Source organism: Cervus canadensis, chromosome 18 (genome assembly GCF_019320065.1).
Source record: "Cervus canadensis isolate Bull #8, Minnesota chromosome 18, ASM1932006v1, whole genome shotgun sequence".
In the NCBI taxonomy this organism is placed as follows: domain Eukaryota; kingdom Metazoa; phylum Chordata; class Mammalia; order Artiodactyla; family Cervidae; genus Cervus; species Cervus canadensis.
This window is the reverse complement of record NC_057403.1, coordinates 11318658-11333881: the sequence shown is the minus strand read 5'-3', so window position 1 is coordinate 11333881 and position 15224 is coordinate 11318658. Positions and strand designations below refer to the sequence as shown.

The 15224-nt window shown below is 42.9% G+C and overlaps 1 protein-coding gene across 3 annotated transcripts; it reads right to left on the bottom strand.

The window, feature by feature from the left end:
* Positions 1-903: 903 nt before the first annotated feature.
* On the bottom strand, positions 904-14120 carry LOC122420040 (zinc finger protein OZF-like). 3 transcript variants are annotated; one of them, XM_043434767.1, is made up of 4 exons: positions 12824-13503; positions 9022-9148; positions 6297-7037; positions 904-1596 (listed from the first exon to the last, which is right to left on the bottom strand). In XM_043434767.1, exons 1-4 carry the CDS (start codon positions 12890-12892, stop codon positions 1565-1567), a joined length of 969 nt encoding a protein of 322 aa, XP_043290702.1. In that variant the 5' UTR covers positions 12893-13503; the 3' UTR covers positions 904-1564. The 3 variants fall into 3 exon arrangements, with proteins under 3 accessions (XP_043290702.1, XP_043290701.1, XP_043290700.1); XM_043434766.1 differs by lacking the exons at positions 904-1596; positions 12824-13503 and adding an exon at positions 13520-14120 and having other exon boundaries at positions 4365-7037; XM_043434765.1 differs by lacking the exon at positions 904-1596 and having other exon boundaries at positions 4365-7037; positions 12824-13502.
* Between the last annotated feature and the right edge of the window lie 1104 nt (positions 14121-15224).

Sequence of the window (15224 nt, the reverse complement as noted above, 5' to 3'; positions counted from 1 at the left end):
TCCTTGGGCTCCGGGCCGGGGGGTGGGTGGGGGTGCCGGGGAGCGGGGGTGGAAGAAGAGGCTCTTGGCGTTTTCTTAAATCGCCACCACCCCTTTTCCATGTAGTGTCTTCCGCAGCTAAGGAAAATGCTTAAACGTGTTATTTCATGTGCCGTAAGGCTAATCTCAGAGGGATACGCTGGACCATGATACGCAGATACAAAGCAAATTCAGGGATTTCCCTGGTGGTCCAAAATACTGGGCCACCGTGCTTCCAATGCAAAGGGCTCGGGTGTATCACTGATCAGGGAACTAAGATCCCACGTGTGGTGCAGCAGAAAAGAAAAAAAAAAAAAAAAAAAAGTGCATCCACTCAAAGATTTGACCTGATAAACATTATCTTGCTGCTCTTCAATCACAGGGAGACAGAAGCCTGAGGGTCATTCTGTGAGCTCCAACACCGGTGATGGACCACAGTGAAGACTTCATAGACAGGAAGACAGAGATACTAGGCAGCCTTGAATCATGTGGCCAAGATGCTGTCTCTCTTTCCCTCAGAAAACACATTTTTCCTGCCTCTATACACACCAATTGTATTCCTATCCAACCCACCTGTTATATCAATGTAGTATTTCTCACTGCACATTACAAGGCATGTTTATTTTTTAGTGGTGTGACACCTGAGATCTACTTGAAAAGGAGATTTACAAAACTTCATTTTCTGCAAGACATTTCCTGCAGTAGTAGAAGTGTGTACAAAGTGGCCTCTTGAACTCAGATAAACATTATTATTATTTTTTTATTTCAATATGTTTGGTGTAATGGCAATACTATCTGCCAAAGGATTTGAAATTATCTCTGAGAAGATTGTGAAAGGTGATTCCCCACCAGTTTCAGTCAGATAGTAAGATTATGCACAATCACTTCGTTCTGTACATTCGTCTTTATTCAATGAAAATTCACTCTAAGATGCCACATGTTTTCATTATGTGTCTTTATTACTGAAGATCTGCAAATGGTTGTGCTTACACAGCTTCATGTCCTCAGATCAAAACATGGCTTCTCCACCTCCTAGTCAGCCTCATACTACAATAAAAAAGATGATTCAAAGTTTCTATTTAAGCTGGAAGGATAGATTTATCAGTCATTGAGATGGTAAGGGTGGTGGTGGTGCTGTAGATGTAGGAGGTTAGAAGGAAATATCTAAAATTTGCTTTTGAACATATTTTATCTTAGAATCTATCAAACACCCAATTGAGGCAGACTGTAGGCATTTGAATGTAGGACCCTGATACTCTGATTTTTTTAAATGATTTTATTTATTTACTTATTTTTGGCTGTGCTGGGTCTTCACTGCTGTGTGGGCTTTTCTCTAGTTGTGATGAGTAGGGGCTACTCTCTAGTTGAGGTGCGCAGGCTTCTCATTGCAGTGGCTTCTCTTGTTGGTGTGCACAGGCCCAACAGTTGTGGTGTACAGGCTTAGTTGCTCCATGGGCATGTGGAGTATTCCCAGATTGGGGATCAAACCCATGTCTCCTTCACTGGCAGGTGGATTCTTTTTTTATTTTTTTGGGCAGGCGGATTCTTACCATTCCAGAGCCTCCAGGGAAGTCCTGACTTTTGGCAAAAAGAGTGAGATGTTTTATTCTTGATGGGCTGATTTTTTAAGAATGATCAGAGCTATGCAATCCAGACTCCCCAAGAGAAGAAATTAATGTACAGAAATAATGCCAAGTAAAATGTCTTATACCTGATTCTTACAGCTACAGGTGAGTCTAATGTTTTAGAAAAAATAAACAGAAAGCAGGATATCTGGGAAATATTAAAAAGATTGTCTGGAGTTATAAAAAGATGTTCCTTTTTCTTAAGGTGGAATAAATATGTGGTACCTATCATTCACATTCCTGATCTCCAAAAGGTAGATTTCAGATAAGAGATTTCAAATCAGGCTGCACCCTTGCTAGCTCTTTTCCTTTCCTTGTACTCTGTCATTAAACTTCTCATATTAATTTCCCCTAGATAAATCATATGTCGTTAACTCTGTGTCAGGTTCTTCTGCAAAACCCAACGTTAGGCAGAACATGTTTGGTCAAAATCTAAGATATCAATCATGTGAATTATGTCAGTGATATTAGGTTTCTCTTCCATAAGAATATAAGCAAAGGCCAGGAAAACTGCCTTAAATGTATAACTGCAGAATCAGACTAAATCTGGCCCTGCCCTGTTTCTAACAAGATACTGAGTTGTTTTTCAAAGACACAACAAAACTACAAGTCATGCAGTCAAACCATGCACTAAGATTTCAACCTCAAACAACACTCAGGATCAGAATTTGTCCCCTGTCCCTACTTTTAATTTTCTTTTTCTTTTTTATAGTGTGTTTGACTGGTTTTGGTATCAGGGCAATAATGAATGACATTGTAGAATAAATTTCAGCGTGTTTCATTCTCTTTAGTTTTTTGGGACAGTTTGAGAAGAAGTCATATTAGCTCTTCTTTATATGTTTAGTAAAACTCCTCTGTGAAGCAGTCCAATCCTGGACTTTAGTTTCCTGGGATTTTTTTTTTTTTTCTTAAAGAACCAGAATATATATTCAAGTGTGCATGGAACATTCTCTAGCATAGACTACACACTACCTCACAAAACAAGCCTCAACAAATTTGAGAGGACAGAAATTTAAAGCATCTTTTCTGAGCATAATAGTATAAACTCAGAAAATCAATCACAGAAACAAAAATGAGGGGAAAAAAAATTACATGGAAACTAAGCAAGCAAAATGCTGCTTAAAAAACCTATGGGTCGATGATGAAATCAGACAGGGAATCAGAAAATACCTCAAGAAAAATGACAATGAAAATATAGCCTTATAAAAATCTATTGGATTCAGCAAAAGCAGTTCTAAGAGGGAAGTTCATAGTGATATAGGCCTTCCTCCAGAAACAAACAAAATGTCAAAAGATCAACCTAACCAACCACTTAAAACAATTAAAAAAAAAAAAAGAGCAAAACCCAAAGTTGGCAGAAGGAAGAAAATTATAAATGTAAAAGAAATAAACAGGTGTTTTTTGTGTGTTTTTTTTTTAAAGACAAAGATTCATAAGACCAGGAGATAATTTTTTGAAAGGATAAACAAAATAAAAAACCTCTAGTCAAGCTCACCAAAAAGAAAAGAGAGACAACCCAGATAAACAAAATAAGAAATCAAAGAGAAGTAACAACTGATACTATTGAAAAACAAACAAAAAATCTTAAGAAAATACTATGAACAGTCATAAGCCAATAAATTCAACAACCTAGAAGAAATGGACAAGTTTCTAGAAACATACAGCAAAAAGCAGGGTGAGGGTTAGCAAGTATATCCACAGTTGTGCAAATGAACATGAAATGTGTGTTTTCATCTTATTATCTATTTCAAGACCTTGATACCTGTCGGTGTTTCAGACATGTTTCTAGGAATATGGAATGTATTAATGTACAACATCTAAACACATATTTTCCTACTGGAACTTACTCTGTATTTGTTAGAAAATACAATAAGCAGCTCATCTATGACATTAAGTTGCATAGTATAATGGATGGTGATGGGTCCTAAGGAAGTTAAGAAGGGCAGCAAACGGATGATGAAAAAATCAGGAGTTTATGATGGGTTGAGGCACTGAACTGAGTGTTGGTATTTGGACTTCTAATGAAGATGGAAACTGAGGGCATATTTTAGGTGGTTTATTTCATCCTTTCCAATTGCTGCAGTCATCATTTTGTCTTACTGAATGAAACTGGAACTCCAGGATGACACTAGAACCCACTGTCCTCCTTTTATTCTAATGGGGATATTTTAACAATGGTTCAAAGTTACAATCTTTCTAATAGCCTTATGTAGATGTTATTTATTTATAAGATTAAGAAAGATCACTACTAGGGAGTTCCCTGGTGGCCTAGTGGTTAGGACTTTCACTGCTGTGTCCTGGGTTCAATCCCTGGTTGGGGAACTGAGATTTCACAAGCGGTCCAAAAAAAAAAAAACAAGGGAAAAAACAAAGCACAAAAACAAGAATGACCACTTCTACCCTTACTTTGATATCTAAGTGAAATAGGTATGAACAATCTACAAATTGAGGACATCTCCATTCAGTATCATCACATGTAGAAAATACCTGGAAATGTTTAAGATCTACAAAGGGAAAACTAAAAAACACTGCTAACAAAACTAAAGATCTAAATAAAAAGATACATTATGTTTATAGGTTGGGAAACAGTCTTTCTTCTATGTGTGTGTGTGCTTAGTTGCCAGTCATGTTTGACTCTTTGTGACCCCATGGACTGTAGCCCAAAATGCTCCTCTGTCCATGGGATTTCCCAGACAAGAATAGTGGAGAGGGTTGCAATTTCCTACTCCGGGGGATATTCCCAACCCAGGGATGGAACCCAAGTCTCCTAGGTCCCCTGCATTGACAGGCAGATTCTTTACCACTGCATCACCATACTGAAGATTAAATGCAATCCCAATCAAAATTCTAGCGGGAATTTTTGTTATGCACAAATTGAAAAGTGGATTCTAAACTTCATATGGGGGAATTCCCTGGCAATGCAGTGGTTAGAACTCTGCACTTCCATTGCCAAGGGTACAGGTTCAATTCCTGCTCAGAGAACTAAGATTCCATACGCTAAGCAGCCAAACAAACTTCATATGGAAAGGCAAAGGACAAAGAATGGCCATAATAACTTGGATAAAGAAAGTCCAAGGGAAAAAAAAAAAAAAGAAAGTCCAAGGAGTGCACAACCTTGAGATCAAGACATATTATTGTTAAAAGTAAATTATTCAACACATGAAAGTACTGGCATAAATAAAGTGGATAAATGCAACTGAAGAGAAAGTCCAGAAATAGACATACACATACATGACTGACCTTCCATGAAAATACTAAAGCAATTTAAGAAATAAGCTATACTATTTTAAATCAATGTCACTGCAGCAATTGGGTATCCACATTTTTAAAAAAATAACTTTCCAAATCAACTGAGGATGGCTTATTAATATCATTAAGAAACCTAAATTTAAAAGTTACAGAAGGAAATATAGGAAAAATTCTGTCTTTAAATTTGGGAAACATTTCTTATTTACAATACCAAAGGAATAACCAGTAAAAGAATAAATAGACAAACTACACTAAAATTAAAGTGTCTTGGGAATTCTCAGGTGGTACAGTGGTTAGCACTCTGTGCTCCCACTGTTGGAGGCACAGGTGTGATCCTTGGTTGGGGAACTAAGATCCCTCATGCCCAGCAGCATGGCCAAAAAAAATAAAACTCTTTCTCTGGAAATGTGACTGAACTGAGATGACCAAGTCTGGAGGAATACTGGTAAATATTTCCAGTAGAGTACCTTAATCAATAATCCATGAAGAAACATCAAGTCAGTAATTAAGAGGGCAAATCATATGAACAGCAATTTCAATAATGATATATGGGTGGAAATTAACACATTGAAAATGACTCAGCATCATGACAATAGGAAAATGCTACTTCAAATCACTGGATACAGCTATGACATCACAGAAATGAGAAAGCCCAAACACACCAAGTGTTGGCAAGAATGGAAAGAACAGAAACTTGGATTTTAGTGCTTCTGCTGAGACTGTAAAAAGATTTAACCACTTTAGAAAAGGTTGAGTGACCCCACGCAAGTTGTACATCCACCTACTCTACAACACAGGAGTTGTGCTACCAGATGTTAACTTGAATGAAGGCAAGCCTAAGTTCAGAAGGGCACTTCCCAAGTGTGAACTTTCCTGTTTTTTATGAACTTGGAGCTGCCTACAAAGAACTATGCTCATGAGGCTTTCATCTAGTATGAATTCTCTGGTGGACAACAAGACTTGTTTTGTAAGTGAAGGGCTTCCCACATTCACTGCATTTAAAAGGCTTTACTCCAGTGTGGACTTTTTGGTGTTGAACAAGTGTAGCCTTGCGCATGAAGGCTTTCTCACATTTGTTACACTTATAGGGTTTTTCTCCAGTGTGGGTTCTCTGGTGCTCATCGAGTTTAACTTTGCCATTGAGAGCTTTCCCACATTCAGTGCACTGGTAATGCCTTTGTGCAGTGTGAATATTCTCATGTCTGTTGAGGGCGAAACTGGTTGTAAACAATTTTCCACATTTGTTACACCCATAAGCCTTCTCCAAAGTATGAATTCTCTTATGCACAACAAGACTTCCTTTGTAGACATAGGCTTTCCCACATTCACTGCACATAAAAGGTTTTTCTCCAGTGTGGACTCGCTGGTGATAAAGCAGCCTTATTTTGAAGATGAAAGACTTACCACATTTGCTACACCCATAAGGCTTTTCTCCAGTATGGATCCTCTGGTGAGCAAGAAGGTTATTTCTGTACAGGAAGCACTTCCCACACTCACTGCACTTATGAGGATTCTCTCCAGTGTGGATTTTTTGATGCTGGACAAGTGAATCCTTGCGGGCGAAGGCTTTCCCACATTCAGTACACTCATAGGGTCTTTTTCCAGTGTGGGTTCTCTGGTGTTCAAAAAGTTTATATTTGTGGACAAAGACTTTCCCACAGTTACAGCACTCATAAGGCCTTTCTCCTGTGTGAACTTTACGATGGTGAATAAGACTGGAGCTCTGTCTAAAGAACTTCCCACAGTCACTGCACAAATAAGGTTTTTCTCCAGTGTGAACTCTCCAGTGCTCCGTGAATTTGTACTTCTTACTGAAGGCTTTGCCACATACACTGCACTTGTAATGTCCTTGCCCAGAGTGAGAGACCTCTCTCCTCTGCCTGCTTCTGTATGGAGGCTGTCCATCGTGGGAAGAATAGTGCTGGAGAAAGGCCAGGCTGCCAAGGAAAGTCTTCTCAATCTCTCCGTACCTGAACACAGTGTCAGCCAGGTACAGAACATCTTTCTCTACCAGGGCACACACACTGGAAGCGAGAGTCTTCAAGATAGAAGGGTCTGGCTGTGGATTCCTGTCTCGTGTCATTTGCTCTACAGAAACACACTGTTTAGAAATGGACTTCTCAGCTTCTCCTCCCTGCCAACAACCTGAAAGGAAAACAAAAAGTACTGATAAAGTGTGTGGAGACTTTTGTGGGACAGGAACCCATTACAGATTTCTGTATGACACATCAGAGAGTAAGTCCATGGCAAAAGATTCAAACAAGGGAGGTGGACAGGTGGCAGAAGGGGTTACGGTCAATATTAGGTCTCTGTGATCGGAGAATAGGGAAAAAGACAGGATGCCGGGATATGGTGCTGTGCTGAGAGGCCTGGAACTACCCACTCTTTGGCTAGTGGTATTCAGCAGGATTTCAGGGTGGTGACAAGTGTACTAGGTAGAATGTGTCCCACTTCAGGAAAATGCATTCACGCCTGACTACTCGGTGTTCGAGGACTATATAAGTACTTGCACCTCCTAAGATACATTAAGAATGGACTACTGGTACTGTCCTTCTAGATTTCAAAAATATATATATACACATTAATATGATATTTGTTTTTCTCTTTCTGACTTATTTTACTCTGTGTAATAGTGAAATTCACCTCATTAGAACTAATTCAAATATGTTCCTTTTTTATAGGTGAGTAGTATTCCATTGTATGTATGTACCACAACTTCCTTATCCATTCATCTGCCAGTGGACATATAGGTTGTTCCACATGCTAGCTATTGTAAACAGTGCAGGGCAGCAAAAGAGACAGAGACATAAACAGCAGACATTGGGAAACAGTGGAAGGAGGAGACAGTGGGATGACTTGAAAGAACAGCATTGAAACCTATACATTACCATATGTAAAACAGATAGCCAATGGAAGTTTGCTATATGACACAGGGAACCCAAAGTTGGTGCTCTGCGACGACCTGGAGGGATGGGGTGGGGAGGAAGGTGGGAGGGGCGTTCAGGAAGGAGTGGATATATGCATGCCTACTGCTGATTCATGTTGATTTATGGCAGAGGCTATCACAATATTGTGAAGTAATATCCTCCAATTAAAATTAGAAGAGAATCAACGACTGGGACTTCCGCAATGATCCAGTGGTAAAGAATCCACCATCCAGTGCCAGGGTGAGGGGGGTGGGTTCTATCCCTGGTTGGGGAACTAAGGTCCCACATGCCACCAGTGTGGCAAAAACAAGCGAACAAACAAAAAAACTAGCAAAAAAGAACAGACTGCTAGTGGAGAAGATTGCAGGGAGAGAGGGAAAGGAGAGATGTAGGTGACAGTGAGGTAGAAAAGGACAGGGGTATGAACTCACAGTAGAAACAGACAAAAGGGGGAAGTGTCAAAATGGGGAAGATAGAAATGAGGTACAGCCAGGATAAGATAAAGACTAACATAGTCACGGAGGAAGGATCTGTCCCTGCAGGATTAGAACTCATCAGTGACATCATGCCTTCCTACAGCTCCTGCTCACCAGGTCCCGGGTCCTGTCAACCCTCTTCCTATGACCAGACAGATGTCTACCTTGTCAGGCACCCAGGGCCGCCTCTGCCCCTCAGCTCAGGATGGGTGAGGGTGGAACCTACCAGAGCAAAGGCTTGAGGGCAAACTGGGCAGTCAAAGACACCAGCCCAGAGTGACCCAAACAATGACAACCTTCGGGAAAAATATTTATTATTAGAAGAAACTTGAGGAGAGTCTTGAAAAAAATAACCTAGTGTTGACCACAAATGCTGACCACATAAGTGTCTGTAATCACTGAGGCAGGTGTTGCACAAAAAAGGGTTAGAACCTGTGACACAGATCTTCCACAGAGCAGAACAGTCAATACACCAAGTAGTCGCAGAGCAAAGTGGAAGCGGAAGTGGACAGACATGCAACAAGCCTCCAAGGCCAAAGCTTTCTGTGAAAGGCTTCAGGGCATGTGACACAGAGTCAACACCCACAAGTGGGGGGACACAGCTCAAATGCCAAGAAACCAGGGAAGGAAGCAGTGTCCATGGCCCAGGCTGGGAAGGCTGGAGTGAGCCATGCAGAGAGAAGGGCCAAGCCCAGCACAGGCGGTGTGTGCGGACGCAGTTCTTACCCAGGGAGGCTACCAGGGACAGGTTCTCCAGCATGACATCATAGTACAGGAGTCTCTGAGCCTCGCCGAGGAGCCCCCACTCCTCCTGGGAGAAGGACACTGCCACGTCCTCAAAGGTCACATGGCCCTGTCAGGAGGGGGACACATGAGTTCACAGAGGCCTCTGTAACTAAAACACCCTCCCCACCTTCCAGCCTTCATGGCACAACACCGTGACCTGAGGGCCTGGAATCTGACATTGCCCACCTGCTCAGGAGTATCTTCACACCTGGACCCTGCCCCCACCTGATCTTCAGATGTGTGTCTAGTTGTACACCTGACACCTCCGGTGAGACACCCCTGCCACATCTCAGACTCAGCACGAGGATACATAATTCTGGACAGTCCTCCTGCTCATCACTCCTACTTTTTGTTGGCTGCACCAGCTCTTATTTGTGGCATGTGGGATCCAGTTCCCTGACCAGGGATCGAACCCTGGGCCCCCTACATGGGGAGCGCAGAGTCTTAGCCCCTGGACCACCAAGGAAGTCCCATCACTCCTACTTCTCACTTCCCGTCTCAGACAGTGTCCCTACTCTCACCTAAAGGCAAACGTCGTGGTGTCATGTCAGACGACTGTCCCTGACCCTGCACAGCAGAAAAGCACCCAGCTCCTCAGGCCCCCACCCCAGGAAAGGCTGTGCTCTGTCTATCCACTCACGTCCTGGGTCCTGCAGTGTCCTGGACACACCCCACTTGGGCTCACCTCCAGGCACATGGACAGGCTGGCTCCAGTCCCAGGAACATCTCACCACCTCATCTTCTCCATTAGACACATGAGACCACCTCAGTACAACTATCAAAACTGAGGAGGGGGTTCATGGGAATCCCTGAGTTTGTAGGCAAGTGGGACAGAAGAACTGGTAGCCTGGAAACTAGAGACCAGAACTGGCTTCTCTAAAGAGGGTCCTGTGCCTGAGGTGACCCCAGGGCCAGAACTGAGGCCCAAGAACCCCAGGACAACTGTGTCTCCCATATCTGTGTGTCAGGACCAGGGGTGGGATGACGTCTGGGGAGGTACTGTCAAGGGACCATAAACGTTGCTGCTACCATGGGCGCCTGTGAAAAGAGGGAGGATCTGAGATCAAGGTGATCATGGTGAGGATGGAAAGGCGGAGCTGTGTCCTCCCTTCCCTTCCCTGAAGATGAGTCACCTCAGGTTGACCTCTGACCTCAGAGCTATAACCTGACCACTCAGATAGCCTTCAACAAAGATTCAACTTCCTTCAGTTTCAGTGTCTTTATGTGTAAAATGGCAACATTTATGGTGCCTATCTCATGATGCTACTGTAGGCATCAAATGCATGATTAGTGTATGTCTGGTGCTATCACTGAGCTATTACAGAACAGAGGATTAACATGTTCATAAATGTTTTTGAAAATATGATACTTCTTACATGTCTTTTAAGTCATTATATAAATGTGGCATTTAGTCAACACCTTGAAGTTTCTGTGATTCCTTCTATGATTTCCCATCTGACACCAAATATATGATATCTTTTCTAGCACCAATGATCAGATTCTGTGATACAAACTGGGTGCCCTACATTAATCATATTCTGGCATCCAGAGGTTCGGGACAAAATTTAAAGGTTTAAGGGCTCAGTCTCACCGGACTATCCCTTTCTAGAGAGGCCAATTCTGACCTCTGGTTCCCAGGCTACCAATATTTCTGTCCCACTTGCCTACCAATTCAGGGATTCCCATGAACCCCTCCTCAGTTTTGATAATTTGATAAAATGACCTATGAAAGTAAAGCAAACACTTTTCTTTCTTTTGGTTCATTGTAATGGATACAACTTAGAAACAGCCCAATGGAAGAGATGGCTAGGTGGGGAAGGTGGGGGGTGAAGGGAAGCGAGGGGTTTCCAGGTCCTTTCAGTACATGACACCAGCCTAGGACTTCCACCACTTCAATGTGTTCACCAATCTGAAGGAAACTTCATCTCATTTTTCAGCAGTTTTTATACCTAATCTAGTTTCCTTCTGATCCTTGGGAGGCCCCAGGGTGGGGGTGGGGGTTTAAACTAATTGCTTGGTTTTTCTGGTGACCGGTACCATGCTGAGGCTACCTAGGAGACCCACCCTAAGTCACCTCATCATAAAAACTCCTGTGTGAAAAGGGGGCTACTTGTGAATAACAAGTCCTAACTCCTAGGAAATTCCAAGAGGTTCAGAGATCTATGTGAAGAGCCCAAGACAAAAACTATGTTAAATATATTATGTAAGATTATACACTGACATAGATCGCCATTTTCAGCAGTTATTACTCGCTTACACAGATTAACTTGTTAAATCTATACATTTTTAACCTTGTGGTTTCCTGTGAGACCTGAGGCGTCTGTCCTTTGAGCCTGAGCTTGACTCACTGGTCAGTATGGCCCCATTTTTCTGGCTCCACAGGAACAGACAGTTGGCTGAGTGTTCACAGCAGTCAGTGTACACAGCCGCCCCGCTCCTTCTCCATCTCCACCCCAGTCACAGCTCCTTACTGCTTATACCCTGCTTCCCCCAGAAAGCTCTGGAGCCACAGGACCCTCCCATCGGGCAGCCTCAGAAAGTCCCACTCTCTCTGCTCTCTAGCCCCAGCCTCTCTCTCATCTCAGGTCCCCTTTCACACAAAAGTGACAAGACCTTCCCTCCTAAACTTGAGATCCAGGCGAAGCTGCAGTCCAGGACTCAGGCTGTCACCACATGGACACCTTCAGCCAGTGACCTCCTCCCTCAGTGCCAAACTATACATCTCGGCAACCCCTGTGTTACCTCAACTTTCGAGTCTAAGAAACAGCACATCCCTAATTCAACCTTTACTATCTCCCTAAAACTGACTTCTCATATCAGTGTGGTCTCAGGTCTTACAGATGCTCAGCCAAAAGAAAACCTTTACTGTCCTTTACTCAGAGCCACATTTACCGCACCAGGAAATCCTGCCAATTAGCTTTAAGGTTTCATAATACAATTATTTATATTCCATATATAATTCCATATTCTATAAATAATTAATGCCTATATTTTAATATTCATTCATTATATTATTTAATTCATTTATTAAAATAAACACACAACATTGTTAATTGTTTATATCTCAATACAAAATAAAAAGTTTGGAAAAAATTAATAAACAGAAACCTCAATTAGGGTTGGCCTGCTGGAGGCGGAAGCCCTCACTGACCTGAGACAATGATGGTATTCAAAAGAAAGAAGAGTCTCTTCTTTTCTGGAAAGGACTCAGACAATGAAAAGCCATGGACTCACTGGTGGCTACAGCCCATCTAACTTCCTTCTTTAATCTCCATAAAGTGTTAGCTCAGGACTGTTGTATTGCCCTTGAATTTAAAGTTCTTTCTTCACAGAGAAAGAGTTTACAGACAAAGTAGAGAGGTTAAGAAAGTAAAGTGAGAGTCTATCTAAGCAAGGGTATGCTCTCAGCGTGGGAGGAGTGATAGGTGAAAACCTCGCGTCCCAGGTTTCTCAGGCAAGGCAGTTATAAGCGGGATAGAAATGGGGTGGAAAGCTCACGAGGAAGGAGAAGTCTGGGGGTCAGATTTCTTGATTTTAATCCAGCTCCATTTTCCAAGGAGAGAAGGGATTTTTGTCCTTACTTAGCTTCGATCAGAAGTGTTAGACATCCGTGCCTGATGGGTACTTTTCATCTGTCCGGCTAATCTTACTGTATTGAGGACATCATGAACAAAAGTTACCTTTGGACACAGGAGATTCCCACCTTTCACCTCCTTCCTTTGTCTGCTACCCAGACACTTACTACCCAAGATCTGTGCTTTCCTGTCAGTCTGGAGGTTCCTGCTTTCCTCTGCCTTCGGGTCCGTGCCATTTGCAAGACGCAGGCCCCCCTGCCCCCACTTCTCTGCTCATACCTAGCGACCTGCCTGCTGCAATAGCCGCGCACCCAAACTGCAAATCCCTGATGCTCCTGAGCGGGGAGACATCTTCACAAAAGAAACGGGGGCAGTCGAATTGTTTCACGTCGGCAACTTCCAAAGTCACTAGAGTCGTCCGGAAACCACCCAACTCTCTGGAGTCTAACGCAGAAGCCTCTCCCAGGCCTCCCTGTCTCCACCTCATCACCCCCTCCCCAGTCAGTTCTCCTCTGAAATACTTTAAAACTCGAGCATCTTCCTGATTGTTCACAGCCCTCCATGGTTCCCAGAATGCGGACTGTCGGCCCAGCTGACCCAGACGGTTGACTCCTCCTTAATGTCCTGTCCTTGCAGAGAGGACTCCAACCCCATGTTTCCCTAATGCTCCGGTTCGTGTGCGCCCATCAGGATCGGCACGTGCCGCGCCCACGGCCTTTAACACTCCAAACTTATCACACAGCGTGTCAGAAAGGGGGCCGCCACACATGCACGCCTTAAGTTCTGCACTCAGGGGCCTTAACCGCGGTGCCCTGAGCAGGTGACCCTCATGGGGGCTTGAGGATCCGGGGACGAACAGTTACCTGGGCCGGGTCCTGCCGCGCGCAGGTTGCCATAGGACCCATTCGGTGCCGCAGGGAAAACCTGGGCCGAAAATCCCGAAAGCGGTCCCGCAACCCGCTCACTCCTGTGCAATGTGGACCGCGCCCCTCGCGATCTTTTCAGTTTCTTTAAGCTCGGCTCCACCCAGTGATTTAGAGCCCCGGGTCCTGGCAAAAACGGTCAAACAACCATCAGAAAGACGCCGGAGGTCCCGCCTCCTCCTATTTCACATTCCCGGAAAAGCCCCAGTTTGGGGGCTTCATTGATGCGGAGTACAAGGCCGCGCACAGACTTCTGGACAATGTAGTTCCCCTGCCTCCAGGAATTGCTGTGTGGACCAGACCCACCCCCAACCTGCAGGGCACTAATGGGCCAAGTCTGGCCGGAAGAACCACTTAAAAACACATCAAAACAGACCCAGCAAAGCCTGTATGTATAATCTTTAAAAAATTCTGATCTAACTCTCATTTCTCAACATAAAATACAAGATTAGAAAAAAGGCATTCCAGTTGTGTAAAGACTGAGTAGCCAGAATCGTCGTTTTTGTTTTTTATGAAAATCTTGGAAGCATTTGCAAGTAAGGAAATAAGATTTTGGAATAAAAAAGGCAATTCTGTATTATTGTCTAAAAAAAAAAAGTACATGAAACTAGATAACAGAACTCTATAGTGGATACTATCTGCCTAAATAAACTTAAGAGGCAATAATCAACCACAACACATCTACTTGGGATCAAAGAATTGCAACTCGATGCACAGTAAAGTATCAGGGCTTCCCAGGTGGTGCAGTGATAAAGAATCTGCCTGCCAGTGAAGGAGATTCAAGAGACTCGGTTCGATCCTTGGGTCGGGAAGATTCCCTGGAGGAGGAAATGGCCACCCACTCATGTTCTCATCTGGAAAATCCCATGGAAAAAGGAGCCTGGCATGCTACAGTCCCTGGGGTCCCAAAGAGTGGAGGGGACTGAGCATGCAAACACATTAAAGTATCAATAGCAATAAAAAAAGATGTTGTCTAGGGAATAAAAGGAGCTTTTAAAGACAAAGACAGGTTTGCACTCCAAAGAATTTTAATTGGAGTTGGAGGCAGAAGCTAGTCTTGGAAGAACAGGATTGAGTGCTATGGCTATCACTAGAGGGAGGTAACCCGTGTGATAAGTTGCAGACATTCTTGCAGAGTCCTTGGAATATTTGCAGGGTGGTCCAGGTCAAAAATTCGTGGTTTCACAAGAGGGGGAGGTACAGGAGGCCCACAATAAAAAGCCTCCTATGGAGAAGGAAATGGCAACCCACTCCAGTATTCTTGCCTGGAAAAGTCCTATAAATGTGTTCACAGTATATACACAAACTATATGAAAATAGCAGGCTTTTAAAAAAAAATTGAAACAAGAAAACAAGATATGAGCTATCTATAAATTTTTAAAGTTAATATATAAATAGTAAGTAAATTCAGTAAGTACTACAAATTAATGAGGAAAAGATTGAAAATCTTCAGAAGGCAAAAGTCTTGTATGCCACTTGAGATCAGAATTACAAAATGCATGAACATTTTTTAAAAAATTATTTTATTTTTCATTAGGAAAAGGAACAGGCAACCAATCAGATTGATGAAACCTAAGTAAGTCTGACATTATCTAATGTTGGTAACACTAGAGAAATTAATATCATAAACCTTCATTAGGTTATC